Here is a 15,278-nt window from a genome sequence, read left to right on the forward strand (position 1 = left end):
GTTTTTTAGTTTATATCATCATCATTATTATCATCAACCTCAACAGAAAAAGAAAATTCAAAGAGCACTGACAGACACTGTTTTCCATAAGTCCAATTTCTGTAGCAAACTTTTTTATTACACATAACATGAAAACAAACCTGGGACTTAGAAAACTCCACCACATTGTAACTGACATTATTGAGGAGTGCCAATGAGTAAACACCCAATCCGGCATCTTTAGTTCTCCAAATCTGATCAAGGAGCTGAGCAAGTTCTAGAACTCTGCCTGCAGTGTCCACTGCTATTAATACGTTTCCATCACCTCGAAGTGTTTCCAGGACATTTGCTAGAAAACAAGAATGTAAAATCCCAATAGAACACAACAATATCTTGCTATAAGATTAAAGATAAATTTTATCTTCATGCTTTCACTATTAAGACTATGGTTTATAACAATGCCATTAACTCTATTTTTTTTTATTAAAAAATTATAAACCATGGTTTCTAACCCTTTCCACCCATAGTACACACAGAAAATGACATTTGTATAATGTCCTGGGAAAATTGGGCTAACAAGCCAAATGCAATCAGCTTTGTGTTTCCAGGTCACTCTGGTCTCACCTGCCTCACCTCACCTCTCACCTCCATGAATTTCATTATGAAACATAATTCCCAAATTTATACACACACAGTTATACTTTAATACATACATGCTTTATATGTATGTATGCCTATAGAATAAAAGACAAATTAACATTCCTTCTTACAATAAAAGACTTTCTAGATGAAAATCTGCTTGGAAATATTTAGTCAAATAGCAAACAACAACAAAAATCCAAGAATTGAAAATTGTCTTAGAGTAATATAGTACATAAGTCATACTTTTTAAGTAGATGAATGAAGGTGGTGGTTTCAAGCATGTTGAAATTGGAATCCGATTTACCCTGTTGAATTCCACAGCAGCTTACAAAAACAGAATAAAAGATAAAAGGGCTCAAGCTAGAGCAAAAGCAACCAGGGATGGTCCGGTTGCATCTCTTTCGAACCAAGACCACTGTATTAGAACACCCAAACACCCAAACACCAAAGTCAGCAGACTATGCACACCCTCATTTATCTCCTTCATTCATTTCTCTGAGTATAAATGTTTTTCTAGTGTTTATATGAGATCTTTATATGTTGTGCTGTTCGCTAGACATCAAAATATGTTGTATAAGACGTTCAATGAGGCCAAGGAAAGCTAGCTATGTGCTGAATAGCAGGAAGAAACCAACCTTTATACCTGTCCCACGAAAGTTAAATTCAAACCAACAAAAGCATCTTTTTGTAAAAATATTGATATGGTTTCATAATATTCTTTCAAAAATACTAGAGTTAACCAATCTCTTATGACAAGAAAAAAGTCAAACAGTCATTCGTACTACCAGTCATTCGCACAGTCATTCGCACCTCCACGGCTCTGCAGAAAGGACCATACGCAATACATACTCAGAAGCTGCTCGTCTCTTTGTTTTCTCCTGGGCTGCACATAAGTAGCATTAAATGAGTCTGTGATAAGTAAGGAAGGTCTGCTTAGCATTTCCAGGGAACATCCATTTAAGTGGCTATAAGGAAGTTGAAGAACAGGAATACCTTCTATCACTTCAAATAAACAACAGCTTTTCTTACCAAAAAAAAAAACCAAAACTTCTTTTTATAAGGTTTTTTCCTCTTCTAACAATTTACATGCTCACTGATAAGAAAATCTAGTAAACTCAAAAAAGGAAAACTAAGCTCTCCCAGAGTACCATCACCCAAAGATAATAGCCGTAGTATTTTGGTATATATCCTTCTAAGTACATATTTCTCTATGCATATATCTGTGTATGTATTTTACTAAAGTGGTATCTCATGTAGATGATTGTATACCCAGTTTATATCCTAGTTTTCTCCCATAACATTAAAACCATTTTCTAAATCTAATTTTTAATCATTATAAAAGCTTTCTGTGTGTTTGTATAATAAATATTTGGTCATTTCCCTGTATTGATATTTAGGTTACTTTTTTTTGTCATTATAAATAATCTCTCAGAGAAAACTTTTGCAAAAAGCTTCTGTTGCCTTTCTAACTGTTTCTTTAGGACACATTCCTAGAAATGTTTTTACTAAAATATACAATATTGCTAAATGGATTTCCAGAAAGGTTTGACCCTTTTGAGAAAGCTCTCCCTTTTCCAGAAAGGTTCAACCAGAAACAATGACCAACTCACTAAATAATTCCCAGAAGAACTCTACCATTTAAAAGCAATTTTAATGGTATTTAATTTTAAAAAATCATTATCATTTAAATTTTCTCTTTTTTGACCTTATTTTGCCCATTTTGCAACTGGTATCTTTCTGATTGATTAATACCTGGTCTTATAAATAAGCCTTTGATCAACTTTATGGAAATATTTTCCCTAGTTTATAGGTCTTTTAATTTAGGTCTTTTTAAAAATTTTTATTTATTTTTGGCTCTGCTGGGTCTTCACTGTTGCACGGGCTTTCTTCCTCTAGTTGTGGGGAGTGGGGGCTACTCTCTAACTGCAGTGCACAGGTTCTCACTGCTATGCCTTCTCTTTGCTGCGGAGCACGGGCTCCAGGGCACATGAGCTTCAGTAGTTGCGAGAAGTGGGCTCAGCAGCTGCAGCTCCTGGGCTCTAGAGCACAGGCTCAATAGTTGTGGTGCACGGGCTGAGTTGCTCCGTGGCCTGTGGATCTTCCCGAATCAGGGATTGAACCTGTGTCTCCTAATTAGCAGGCGGATTCTTTACACTGAGTTGCCCTGACTTAGTTTATTGTTTCAGACATTTTGAACGTATATATAATCAAATGTAGCAGAGTCTTTCTTTATAACTTGGTCTATTTCCTTTCTGCTTACCAAAGTCTTCCAAATCAAGAGATCAGACTCATCAGTATTGTTTCCTTTTCTATTTAACTCTAATCCACCTGAAATTTATCCTATTAAGTGATAAAAAAGACATAAACTGAGGTTTTTCCCAAAATGTCCGAATATCATTCACTCAAATACCCATCTTTTCTCATTAACCTGTAATTACAAGAGCCTAAAATTCAACATATTAGTCTTAAATGTTTCTTAATATGATACAAAAGATCTTAAGGATACTATAATCTAATATAAAATAGTTATGTACTTAATGTACAAAAATTACAAAAGAAACCAAAGCAATCTTATAGAAATACTATAAGTACAAAATAAAGTTTTAAAATGAAACTACTGTGTCCCCTTTTAAGTTGACTTCCCTGGTAGCTCAGTAGGTAAAGAATCCGCTTGCAATGCAGGAGACTCCAGTTCAATTCCTGGGTCGGGAATATCCACTGGAGAGGGATAGGCTACACACTCTTCTAAAGGGAGTGTGACTTTAAATCACTATATTAGATGGTATTAATGAATTTTATCAAAAAAATAAAAACCCACCCACAAAGTTCCTCTAAATAGCAAGTCAAGAATATATAAAATACAATTTGATGCATAAAAATTAATCTCCTATGCAACATCTCCAGAGAGATACTTCTTTTATAGAGCAGATGTAAATTTCAAAACAATATCTTCTATTTCATATCAAACTTTTTTCCTTACAATGCAAATAATTTAAGTAATTTTGAAAACATTCACTACTTGGTACTTCCAAATTGCTCTAGATTTCTAGTTTAAAGAAAATTTTGTTTTTAAATTTCCCTCCAAACAATGAAGCAAGACCAGCTGCATTTCCATTAGCTTTTATCTTGATATACCTACATCTCCCTCTTGTGGTTGAAGTCAACTGCATAAACAATTTCTTCTTCTCCATCTTTGACTATTTTCCATATTGTTCCACCTATCATATGACCAGCCGGCAGAGGTGTGATAGACAAGCCATGTCCTTTACCTAAGTCAACAAGATAATGACAATACTCAGATTTCTTATTACAAATCTAAAGAAAGGTTATTACTAGCTATTCTTTAATAAGTAACATGCACAATGATACAAAATTCAAAAGCAAAAAGGCATACAGTGTAATGCCAGTCTCACCGTCCAGTCCCCCAGCTACCTCATACCTTCATGGAGGCACTCTTATAATTTTATTATACATCCATGCATAATATTTGTGCTTGAAAAATAAAAGGCTAGAGATTGCCACTACTATTCAATAACTTAGTATGAACTAACAGAGAAGGCAATGGCAACCCACTCCAGTACTCTTGCCTGGAAAATCCCATGGACGGAGGAGCCTGGTAGGCTGCAGTCCATGGGGTTGCTAAGAGTCGGATATGACTGAGCGTCTTTACTTTCACTTTTCACTTTCATGCATTGGAGAAGGAAATGGCAACCCACTCCAGTGTTCTTGCCTGGAGAATCCCAGGGACGGGGGAGCCTGGTGGGCTGGGGTCTATGGGGTCACACAGAGTCGGACACAACTGAAGTGACTTAGCAGCAGCAGCATGAACTAATAAACTTTACTATTCATATCGTGCACATAAATTATGAAGTGTTTCCATCTTCGCTAACCTTTAAATTGACAATTCAAATCTCATTATGGTAAAGAATGTATCCTATAGAAAACGAAGTACAGTACAGCCAAATTACTGAGACCATTGCTGCTGCTGCTAAGTCACTTCAGTCGTGTCCGACTCTGTGCGACCCCATAGACCCCAGCCCACCAGGCTCCGCCATCCCTGGGATTCTCCAGGCAAGAACACTGCAGTGGGTTGTCATTTCCTTCTCCAATGCATGAAAGTGAAAGTGAAGTCACTCAGTCGTGTCCGACTCTTCTCGACCCCATGGACTGCAGCCTACCAGGCTCCTCTGTCCATGGGATTTTCCAGGCAAGAGTACTGGAGTGGGTTGCCATTGCCTTCTCCTGAGACCATTGCTACTTCCTGGCTAAACTTCAGAGTCCATTTGTGTACCATTTTTTCATATTTATGATATCATATTTTTGAAAATATTTAAATAGTTCTCTCTACAGATGATAAATATATATTTAGGGACACATATATATATGACTTCCTGTCCTAATTAAATGACAACTTTTTTTCATGTTCAATTCTAGAATTGAGTCATGTTCTACTCTGTGCTGCCATAGCACTTCATTTACTTCCATCACTCCATCTAGTCATCTGAGCAACTTTTTCTCAACCTCACTGTGACCTCTTTGGAAGAGAATCTGACCATGTTACCTTTGTGCATTATATACAGTAATCACTAAGTAAGTCTTCCTAAATTAAACGTGAAAAGGAGGCCTGAGCTGTTACATTTTATTAGAATTTAGCCTGCAATATTATAAAATCAGATGATTTTGGGGAACTTCACAGTTCCCTCTGAAAAAATGCTAAGTTTTTATTCTTCAGACAATAGTGCCTGTAATTTTTACTACAAATTCCCTTGTACTTTTGTTCAAACACCATTTGTCCAATTATTTGCTACTAGAAACATGTTTTACCTTTCAAATTCACAATCTGAGAGAATTTTAACTGTTGTATCTTATCAAAGGCTGCATCCACATCATCTAGGGTAAAGAGTGTAAAATCTTCTGTATTGTGTCGGGACTAAAAAAAAAATACAAATAAAAGGTTAAAAATGATCACTGCAGGGGTGTTAAAACAATTTTTTTTTAATTGCTTAAATTACCTGATAAAGGTCATACATGAACATCTGTCCCATTTTATAAACGGGGATGGTTGCATAGATGGCACAGTTCAGACCCAACTTTCCAACAGCATAGGGGAGGGCGCCAAGATGGAGGGGGTCGGGATGAGACAACAAGACCGCATCGATCTGGTGAACATGCCTAGAACACAAGCAAGATGACTATTACCGAATCCTGTTCCTAAAGGAAAAGGCAGGATACTCAAAATTAATTTGCCGGTTCTGATTCCTCTCAGTATTCCAAGCTGAAGACTATGATGGGGTAGCAGAGCAAAAGGGAAAGTGAAATCGCTCAGTCATGTCTGACTCAGACCCCATGCTCAACTGAGAGCTAAAATTACGTTACCTATGAATCTCAATTAGTACTACCCCATCCTACACAGAGATCAAAACTGTGGTATGAGTTGCATGTAAATCTATAGTGTCCAGACACGTTTTTTAAAAAAAGGAAGGAAAACAGTAGACACCACACATAAACTGATTTCAAGAGGCTATCTTATATACTATTAAAGTTAAAGAACTCAGGATTTAAGAAATCGTTAAGAAAAGGACATTTAAAAGGCCACATATTTATTATGGAATTTTGTCTCAGCTTTTTAGCATAATGACTGACAGTATATTCATGATAGTGTAACTTTAGTCAATGAATAATATATTCTCATTAACAAAAGAAATAAGAAAAAAAAATTTTGCTGTAAGTTCTAAGTTTTTTCAATATTTAAGTTCTCGTTCATTCCATAATTAGTACAATACTGCTAACACAACTAAATTTTTCTTTGATGGATTAGATCCTTTTGAATCTCATGGTCTTTATTCTAAGCACCAATTCTCAAATGTCTAAGCATCCAAAGATTAAAAGAAAATAAGCTAATTTGATCTGACTGCAGAACTTTTACAAGTACAGTTTTCCTCTCTTCAAATTCTTATAAACTTAATTTTGTTCTTTTCTAAAATTAGGGTGCAAAAATTTCTACTGAGATCCATTGATCAAGTAACAATTAACTTAAGATTTTGCTGACTTTCAATAAACACAGCTTACAAGTCAATCAAAACTACACAAATAAAAACAGTTATTATTTGGTTCTTCAGTTTAAATAAAACTGTTTTACTCTCAACTAAATTAGAGCAAAATAGCAAACACTGTGTAACATCAAAATAGTATTACAGTGTAGAAAAGAGAAGTTGATTTACTAAAAGTATAGAAATATTAACAGTAACTTACTTCCTCAGGGAATCTATAATATCCATAGAAAAGTGCTCATCCCAGCCACAGTCCAATAAAAATCTAAACTCGTCGACTTGGAGAAGATAGCAAAGAGCAGATTCTTCTTGGACCCCAGAAAGGGTAGTTAACTTGATAATAGATGTCATTTTTTCGGTCCAACAACAATAATCCAAAAGGTTCTTTCAACAGAAATAAAAACATAGTTAAACATAAAAGCAGAGTCATTTAAAAGACCTATTTCCATCATTGCTAAGTGTGAAGGTACAAACATAATCTTACACCCTCCTGTATATAGAGTCCTTCAGTGGCCCCCCAATGTGGTTTGATGAAAAGTAATAGGTTTTGGAATCAGACTGACCCATATTTGAATGTATGTTTATATGATTCTGAGCAGATTAGTTAAATTTTCCTCACTTATGTATCCTATAAAATATGAATATTAATATATACATTAAAAGGATGTTGGAAGATTTCAAATAATGTATAAATTACCTAGAATGGAGACTACCAAGTTCCTCAATAAATAAATGTAGTGTACTCAACTAGTGAACTTATTCTTCAAGGTGAATTTGCTCCTCCTTTATTTCGCTCTGAGATGGCAGTGATTTCATCACATTACACTGTTACTAGTTTATGTGTCTTTCTCTACAACTAAACCAGTGGTCCTTAAATAAAGGACCGCTTGACAATGTGATAAAAAGCTATGGATTTTTCCTGCTCCCCTCAGTCCTAAAAAACAAAAAGGTCCATATACATGTAGCAATTCACATATTTTTCAGGGAATTTTGTTAAGAAGCCTTGCACTGTAACGTGAGCAACTGGAAAACAATTGTAGTAACTTACAGTTTGCACTTCCTGAAGAGAATCTGACACAGAGTAGGTGTTCAAAACATATCTGATGGAATACAGTTGAGATACTTACTACATATTTCAAGAAGATACAACATGAAAACATCTGTTGGGATTTAGGACCTAGAATTGTGTGCTACTATATAGATGTTATTGAAAACATTCATTAGCAAAGCACAACTCCACAGCAAGATTTCAGATCTCAGGTTCTTAAAATAAATTTGCCTTTTCTGGTTAACTATGCAAGTAAGAGAATTATTCATTCACAGTTACTTATCCTTAGAGTGCTTGTAAGAACAGGGAACATTGGAAGATTCAAAAGTTTTCTAAGTTATTAGCCCCCCTCTAATTAATGTGACTTTTCATTACTGTTAATGTTACTCTACAGCATCTATTATTAAAATTATTATTGTGTGAAAAAGAGAGAGAAGGTCGCTGCACATCTGATGATCCTTCAACATCTGCCCGAGGTCATAGCAACAAATTAAGGCAAACTGCCCAGCTGTCTTCACAGACTGTCACCACACCTCCATCCTTGTTTACTTCGCTCACAGCCAAAGACCCAAGACTCTGAGGCTGTCCATCATCACTGAAGTCCACCCAGGGGACCAATTCACTACCTCCTCTGCCTTCCACATCCTTTCAGTATCCCCTCTGCAACCATTACACTCACCGAGAACTTCACCCTCTTCTCTGAAGGTTTTCCTCATCTGCAAATCTTCACAGAAACGTAGCTCTTCTCAAATGATGCTGTTTCTCCTCCAGCCTTCTCAGGAGGCCTTTTTTCTCCTGTATTCCCTGACCTCAAAAGCAGGAAGCACGGGCTCCCTGTTCATTACTGCAGCCTCCAATCCACGTCTCCTCCTTGCTCCTAGAAACACTCTAGTCCCGCTGAACTCATGCTGCCAGCCAGCTCGCTGTGAGCCTTTCCTGTCCTTCCTCGTTAATGGAGGGCTTCAGTTCCCGACTCTGTCTTCCTGAGTAGTTTCATTACTGACCTCTTCTCTCCCTGACTTTCCCAACTCCAAGAGTCTTCTTTTCACTTCAGCCACCCGGCTCCACAGTAAGAACCATGACCTTATCTGACCAATAAACTGCAGCACTTTCAAAATTTCACTTTCAACGATCTCCCCGTCTCATCCCACCTTCCCTACTCTAGAATTCCCACTGCAAAAACCCTTTAGCCTCACTGTATCTCTAATTCACTGACTACTTTTTCACTGTCCATGACCACCTCCTGTCTCCACTCACGTTATATGGATCCCCAAGCCATCATGATTATTTTGCAAATACTCCAGTGTTTTGCAGCTTTAGTCCTTCTTTGGGCAAGTCTGGCAAAATCCTAACCCTCACTAACTCCAATCATGCACTTTGTCTTTTCGAGCAGCTCAATGCTGCCAGAGGTGGAAAAAACCCAATCACACAACTATGCTATTTGCTCTTTAAATTCATGGCCAAAGATCTCAAACAGTCACTATGTCCTACCTACCAATCTGATTTTTCTCACCAGGTTGACTTTCCATCTGAGACCATCATTTCGCATCTCTTCTCTGCTCAAGCATCACACACCCTTCCCTCCACCCTCCTCTGTTGATAATCTCACCTCACTCCTCAGTTAGAAGACAAAAGTAATCAGACAGTAACTCCACATTTTCCAAATACCATAGCTATTACATTAACCTGTCTGCACGTACGCTGCTGTGTCTCCCATCATACAGAATAAACAGCCCAGCTCTCATTCAAGGCCAATCCTGTGCGTGTGCTCTGAACCCCACTCCTGTTTATCTTCTACAGAACTTCTTCAGTCATCCCCACCTTGGGCGTCATCAATGGATGACCGATGTACCATTCCCATTAGCATACAAAGACACTCTACAATTTCTCAACTTAAAAGAACCCTCTCTCAATCCTACAGTCCCCTGCAACTGCTTTATCACGTCTATGCTCTTTCATAGCAAAATTTCTCAGAATATTTGTCCACAGACCTGTCTCTGCTTTCTTATCTCCTATTCAAACCACTAAATCTGATGTCTTTCTCCACCATATCACTAGAAGAGCTTTCATGAAGGTCAATGACAAACCTCTATACAACTGAAGCCAGCGGACATTTCTGTGGTCCCAACTTCCTGGAAATTGTAGCAGCATTCAACGAAATTAACAGCTCCATCCTCCCAGAAACACCTTCCTCTGCTCCTCTGTGTCAACCCTCTCCTGATTTTCCTTACATCTAACTGGCCATTCCTCACTCTCCTTAATTAATTCCTCCTTCTCCCCCAACCTCTACATGAGGTAGTGCTTTTCTGCAGGACCTTCTCTTTTCTCTCTAGGTAATCTTACTGTCCTACAGCTTTAAGATCATCTGGTCTCTGATGGCATCATCCTTGATCTTTTGCTTGTTCTTCACATCTAATCCATGAGTAAATCCTGCCTTTTTACCTCTATTATATTTCTCAAGTATAATTCCTCATATATTTCTTTCTATCTGCTGTCACCAAGATTTCTAACTAGTCTGAGTTATTGTTTTCCCTACCTCAAATTCATTCTTTCAGAGACACTTTCTGACCACCCTAAAGTCCACCCCCACCTCAGTTACATACTATAATGTGTATTTTCCTTCTATTTTCTTCAAAATACATAGCATCCACCTGTACTTGCTGCTTATTTGCTCACTTTGTCCAACCCCTTATCTCCTTTTAACCCCTACACTAGAATAAGGACTCCATGAAAGTAGAGACTTCTGTCTATTTGATCATAATTATATTCCAGTACCCCTACAGTGTGTTCACACAGAGTGGTGGTCAATAGTGCTGCTTAAATGAGTAAATGAAGATGGCTAGTATTAAATGAGCTTAGTGCTCTTTCCACACCATTAACAGCTACCTTTTCATACTGTTCATGGGGTTCTCAAGGCAGAAGTACTGAAGTGGTTCGCCAGTCCCTTCTCTAGTGGACCACATTTTGTCAGAACCTTCCACCATGACCCGTCCGTCTTGGGTGGCCCTACACAGCATGGCTCATAGTTTCACTGAGTTAGATAAGGTTGTGGTCCATGTGATCAGATTGGTTAGTTGTCTATGATTGTGGTTTTCATTCTGCTTGCCCTCTGATGGAGAAGGAAAAGAGGCTTATGGAAGCTTCCTGATGGGAGAGACTAACTGAGGGGGAAACTGGGGAAAACAGAGGATGAGATGGTTGGATGGCATCACTGACTCAATGGATATGAGTTTGGGTAAGCTCTGGGAGTTGGCCATGGACAGGGAAGCCTGGTGTACTGCAGTCCATGGGGTCGCCAAGAGTCGGACATGACTGAGCAACTGAACTGAACTGAACAGCTACCTATTTATATGCACTTCCTTTGGTTTGGGAGAGCTCTCTGAATGCAGGACTAGGTTTGATCTATGTTTGTATCCTTACTATATGAGCACGTCTTACACAGTGGATATTTAACAATCACTGTTACTAAAACAAATAAACTGAAATTAAAAATACATTGACTTAGTGTGTTTCTATTTTTAAGGTATGAGAAATACACAGATACTAATTCTCTATTTGAAGAAATGTGTTTATAAATACAGTTTTAAATAGGACTTGGATCTCCCTGTCAAAAAGCTCCGTGTACCACAATTATAATAATGGCCTAAGAGAAATTCTTTTCCAGCTTAAATCTACTTTACTCTCCCACTTTCTTTATTTAGATTATGACATGAAAATACAAAGCGTCTTACAAATAGAACCGAATGAGCCATTTATAACTGTTGCAGACAAACGCAGATTGCAACAGATGAAAAGATATTTGTATTATACTTGCTTATAATATAATAAAGCTGTATCTTTATTAGACAGTCTTTACTTACTAGTATCTCAGTTGTATTTGGGATGAAACACCATGAATTCAAAGGAAGACTTCTTTACATATCTAAAAAATAAAGAAATAAGAGTCTCATGAATGTGGTATAATGATTTACTTCTGTTTTTAATTTTGGTGTTTAACTTCTATGTCTTCTCCTAAGGTAAAGACAGTGAACAGCAGCAAGTACAATAATATGTGGTCCTTTAAAAAAAAATCTTGGAAATAAGATTTTTAAAACTGACATTAATGTATGTTATTGAGAATCATAAAAGAGGTGGGATCTTAAATTATTTATTAAGGACTGGTAGGCCATGGGTAAAAAGAGGTAAAGAGAAAAGGTATTGAAAACAAGGGAAAAACACGATCAAAAGCACAAAACAAAAACTTATTAGCATATCAGTAACAACACTAGCCTGGCACAATTTCATGGAAGCAAAAAAATGAAAAGTCTTAATGAATAGAAAAAGGTCAGCTAATGAAAGGCCTTGAAACTTTGGACCTAATTATAATTGCTAAACAGAGAAGAGGCAACAGAGACATTTTAAGGTCAATGATCAAGTAAGATGACATGATTCTATATTTTAAAAAACTAGCTGGTATACACGACTGATTAGATAAAGAAAATAGAGAGTACAGGGAGATTAAAAAAAAAAGTAGCAGCCCACTTCCTCCTTTCAAACTTACTGGTTCTATTTTGAGACTAACTTTCTTTAGCCCCACATGTACCTTATAACTCTATGACACAGAATTCACTAGTTATTATTTAAGTAACCAAGACTTGAAACTCTACATGTTTGACTCCTTCCTTTACTTCTTGGACTATTAGACTGTTAGCAATCCTGATTATTTCCCCCTTAGAATGCTTTTGTACATTTATTATTCTCTTTCCATTCATACTGCAAGCACCCTTATACAGGGTCTCACTATTTTAGAGTTTCTCTTTGCCTGCAGCCTTTCCTTCCTTCATCTCAACATAAACCTTACTGCTGATTAATCTTCCAAAACACCCCTGAATATGGTCCCTTGCTGAAAAATCTCTGAAGGCTTCTGCTTAAAAAAACAAAACCTGAATGCCTTCACAGGCAACGGAGGGCACCAGCAGGCTGCCCTAAGATCACCACTATCATCATCTTAAGGCCCAGCTCAAATCTAACATCCTCACTAATCTCTGAATCATTAGTCTAGACTAGAACAGCTCTGTCCAACAAAAATATCATGCAAGCCATAAGTGTAATTAAAATTTTTTCACAGTCACACTGAAGTTTTACATGTGAAATTTATTTTATTTTACTTAACCCAATATTTCCAAAACATTATCATTTCAACATGCAATCATTATTAAGACATTAATGAGTTTTGGTACTAACTCATTGTATTTTATGATTACACACATCTCAATTCAAACCAACTACAATTTCAAGTGCACAAGAGCTACAGGTAGCTAGTGGCTACTGTAATAGCCCAAGTCTAGACTCTAAAATCAATGCTTTGGATTGCGCTTTGCCACTCCTAAAGTGCAAGCTCACATCATACTATTTTCACGTTCATGTCTTAGACTTGATTTTAATGGTATCACCAACCACTTAATCTCCCAGACTAAACATTAAGTCACCCTCTGACCACCAAATTGGCTGCCATCAGTTTAACCCTATATGACATTTCAGAAGTCTCTCTGACATCCTTTACTCTCCTGCCTCAGTGGAGGCACCCATTACCTTACCTGAGTGACTGCAATTTCCTCTCATCTAGTTTTTCTGTTCCAAGTTGATTCTCCACAAAACCATAAGACAGACCATCATAAAAAACAAATATCTTCGCGCCCCTTTCTTGTGATTTCCAGCTAACTACTAGGTCTGAACACCTTCCTTGGAAAGCAAGGTCCTTCACAAGTTTACCTTAATCTTCTTCTTGCTTCACCAACCACCCTTGCACTGCATGCTCAAGGCTGCTTTCTCCTGCTCTTCCTAAGTAAGCCAAAACTTCTCCAGTCTCTGCATCTCTGTACTGTATCCAGGGATGACCTTTTTCTGATTTTAGTACTTTCCTTTTGACCCTTAATGACCCAGTTCAAATATTTACTCTTTTATAAAACTATTTTGGTGCCTCCAGGTGATGTTTTTCATTTTTAGTTAACACAAGTGGGCACAAAGAATATATGTTGAATGGATGTTAAATGAATGGGGAAACAGTAAAATGAATCTTTTCTATCGCCAATGCCAAGCACAGGGCTCAAAGTAACACAAATGTGTCCTGAACGGAATGAATCCACACCATATAAATTCCTTCTGAGCGGGGATTGCTGACCATTTCACATCAATTATCTGTCACAGCCACTCGTTCTCAATAAGGGCTGCATATGCTGATGACAACTAAGGGGAACCATGCAAAATCTAAGGGAAAACGAAAGAGTTTTTCTGGGTTAGCTCTGGAGCTCGAGAGAGAAAAGGCTCCTCTTGGTAAGTTCCGGGAGAGCACTAGTTTCATAAAAGGCTCCAAGGGATTCTAAAATTTAAAAAAAAAAAAAAAACAGAGCACGGGCAATTGATAACGCACGTTCGCCTGGTCACAGGAAGCCAGACCTGCCAGAGTTAAAATTATTCTGACCTCCTGTTTAGAGTCCCTTGGACTGCAAGGAGATCCAACCAGTCCATTCTGGGGGAAATCAATCCTGGGTGTTCATTGGAAGGACTGATGCTAAAGCTGAAACTGCAATACTTTGGCCACCTCATGCGACAAGTTGACTCACTGGAAAAGACTCTGATGCTGGGAAGGATTGGGGGCGGGAGAAGGGGACGACAGAGAATGAGATGGCTGGATGGCATCACCGACTCTGTGGACATGAGTTTGAGTGAACTCCGGGAGTTGGTGATGGACAGGGAGGCCTGGCGTGCTGTGATTCATGGGGTCGCAGAGTCGGACACGACTGAGCGACTGAACTGAACTGAGCTGACCTCCTGTTTACCGTTGAGCATGTATATAGAGTGATGATGCTGGAAGCGCGCAAAGGCGATGAGGGGGTCGGGGGAGGGCCCGGGAGGGGGGTTGCGGAGGCTGTTTTCAAAAGCATGGTAACGTCTTCAAGGTCTCTGGAGTCGATTAACTAAAAAGGAACGCCTATTTTGTGCCCAGCAGCCTGTGGTCTCTCACGAGACGACGGGGAGACCCAGAGGAAGCGGGCTGAGAACAAGTTAGCCAAAAGGCTAAGGAACCGAAGCTGGCGTCGGATTAACTCCTCCAGCTTCGAGAGACTGAAAGGGAGGCGGAAACCGGCAGAAAGGAGGGAAGGAGAGCTTGGGAGCGAAACGTAGGAACTGCCACGAAAGACCGGGAGCTTCGGGTCCATGGAGAAGTCACTGTCTTTCCCTCGCCGAGGACTTCCGCCAGGGACGACCCGGACGGTCGCAGCGAAGCCCTGCGGGGCACGTCCCCGCGCGGAGACCCGGGCGGAGCCGGAGCCGGGCTGCCCCCGAGGGCCGAGGCGCCCCCTCCCCCATCCAAAGGCGCACAGCCCTCTTCCGCCCCCACTTGCCTCATCAGTCCTCCCCCAACGCGGTCCACTGCCCTTCCCAACCCCCTACTCGAATCCACGTTCAAGAGCGAGAAAAGCTGACGTTGGTTCAGCAGCGCCGGTGACGATCAGCCAGGAGAAGCCGCTCAGTGGCCGCCGCCATTTTGAAACTGAAGGCGACCCCGCGGAGGCGGG

The 15,278-nt window shown here is 38.9% G+C and overlaps 1 protein-coding gene across 2 annotated transcripts in view; it reads right to left on the reverse strand.

Annotated features, from left to right (window-relative positions):
* CPSF2 (cleavage and polyadenylation specific factor 2) overlaps nt 1-15,262 on the reverse strand; it is a 35,302-nt gene extending 20,040 nt beyond the window's left edge. The window contains exons 1-8 of one of the 2 annotated variants that reach the window (XM_055418402.2): nt 15,105-15,262; nt 11,580-11,641; nt 6,874-7,055; nt 5,634-5,793; nt 5,446-5,551; nt 3,761-3,890; nt 1,471-1,586; nt 141-328 (exon numbers count right to left, since the gene is read on the reverse strand). In XM_055418402.2, the coding sequence (XP_055274377.1) occupies nt 141-328; nt 1,471-1,586; nt 3,761-3,890; nt 5,446-5,551; nt 5,634-5,793; nt 6,874-7,022 (849 nt within the window). In that variant the 5' untranslated portion in view covers nt 7,023-7,055; nt 11,580-11,641; nt 15,105-15,262. The remainder of the gene's footprint in view (nt 1-140; nt 329-1,470; nt 1,587-3,760; nt 3,891-5,445; nt 5,552-5,633; nt 5,794-6,873; nt 7,056-11,579; nt 11,642-15,104) is intronic. The other variant, XM_088829451.1, reaches the window with a different exon arrangement.
* Nucleotides 15,263-15,278: the final 16 nt, after the last annotated feature.

The sequence above is a fragment of the Moschus berezovskii genome, chromosome 21 (genome assembly GCF_049115385.1).
Source record: "Moschus berezovskii isolate FMDL1 chromosome 21, NW_MosBer_1.0, whole genome shotgun sequence".
NCBI lineage: Eukaryota > Metazoa > Chordata > Mammalia > Artiodactyla > Moschidae > Moschus > Moschus berezovskii.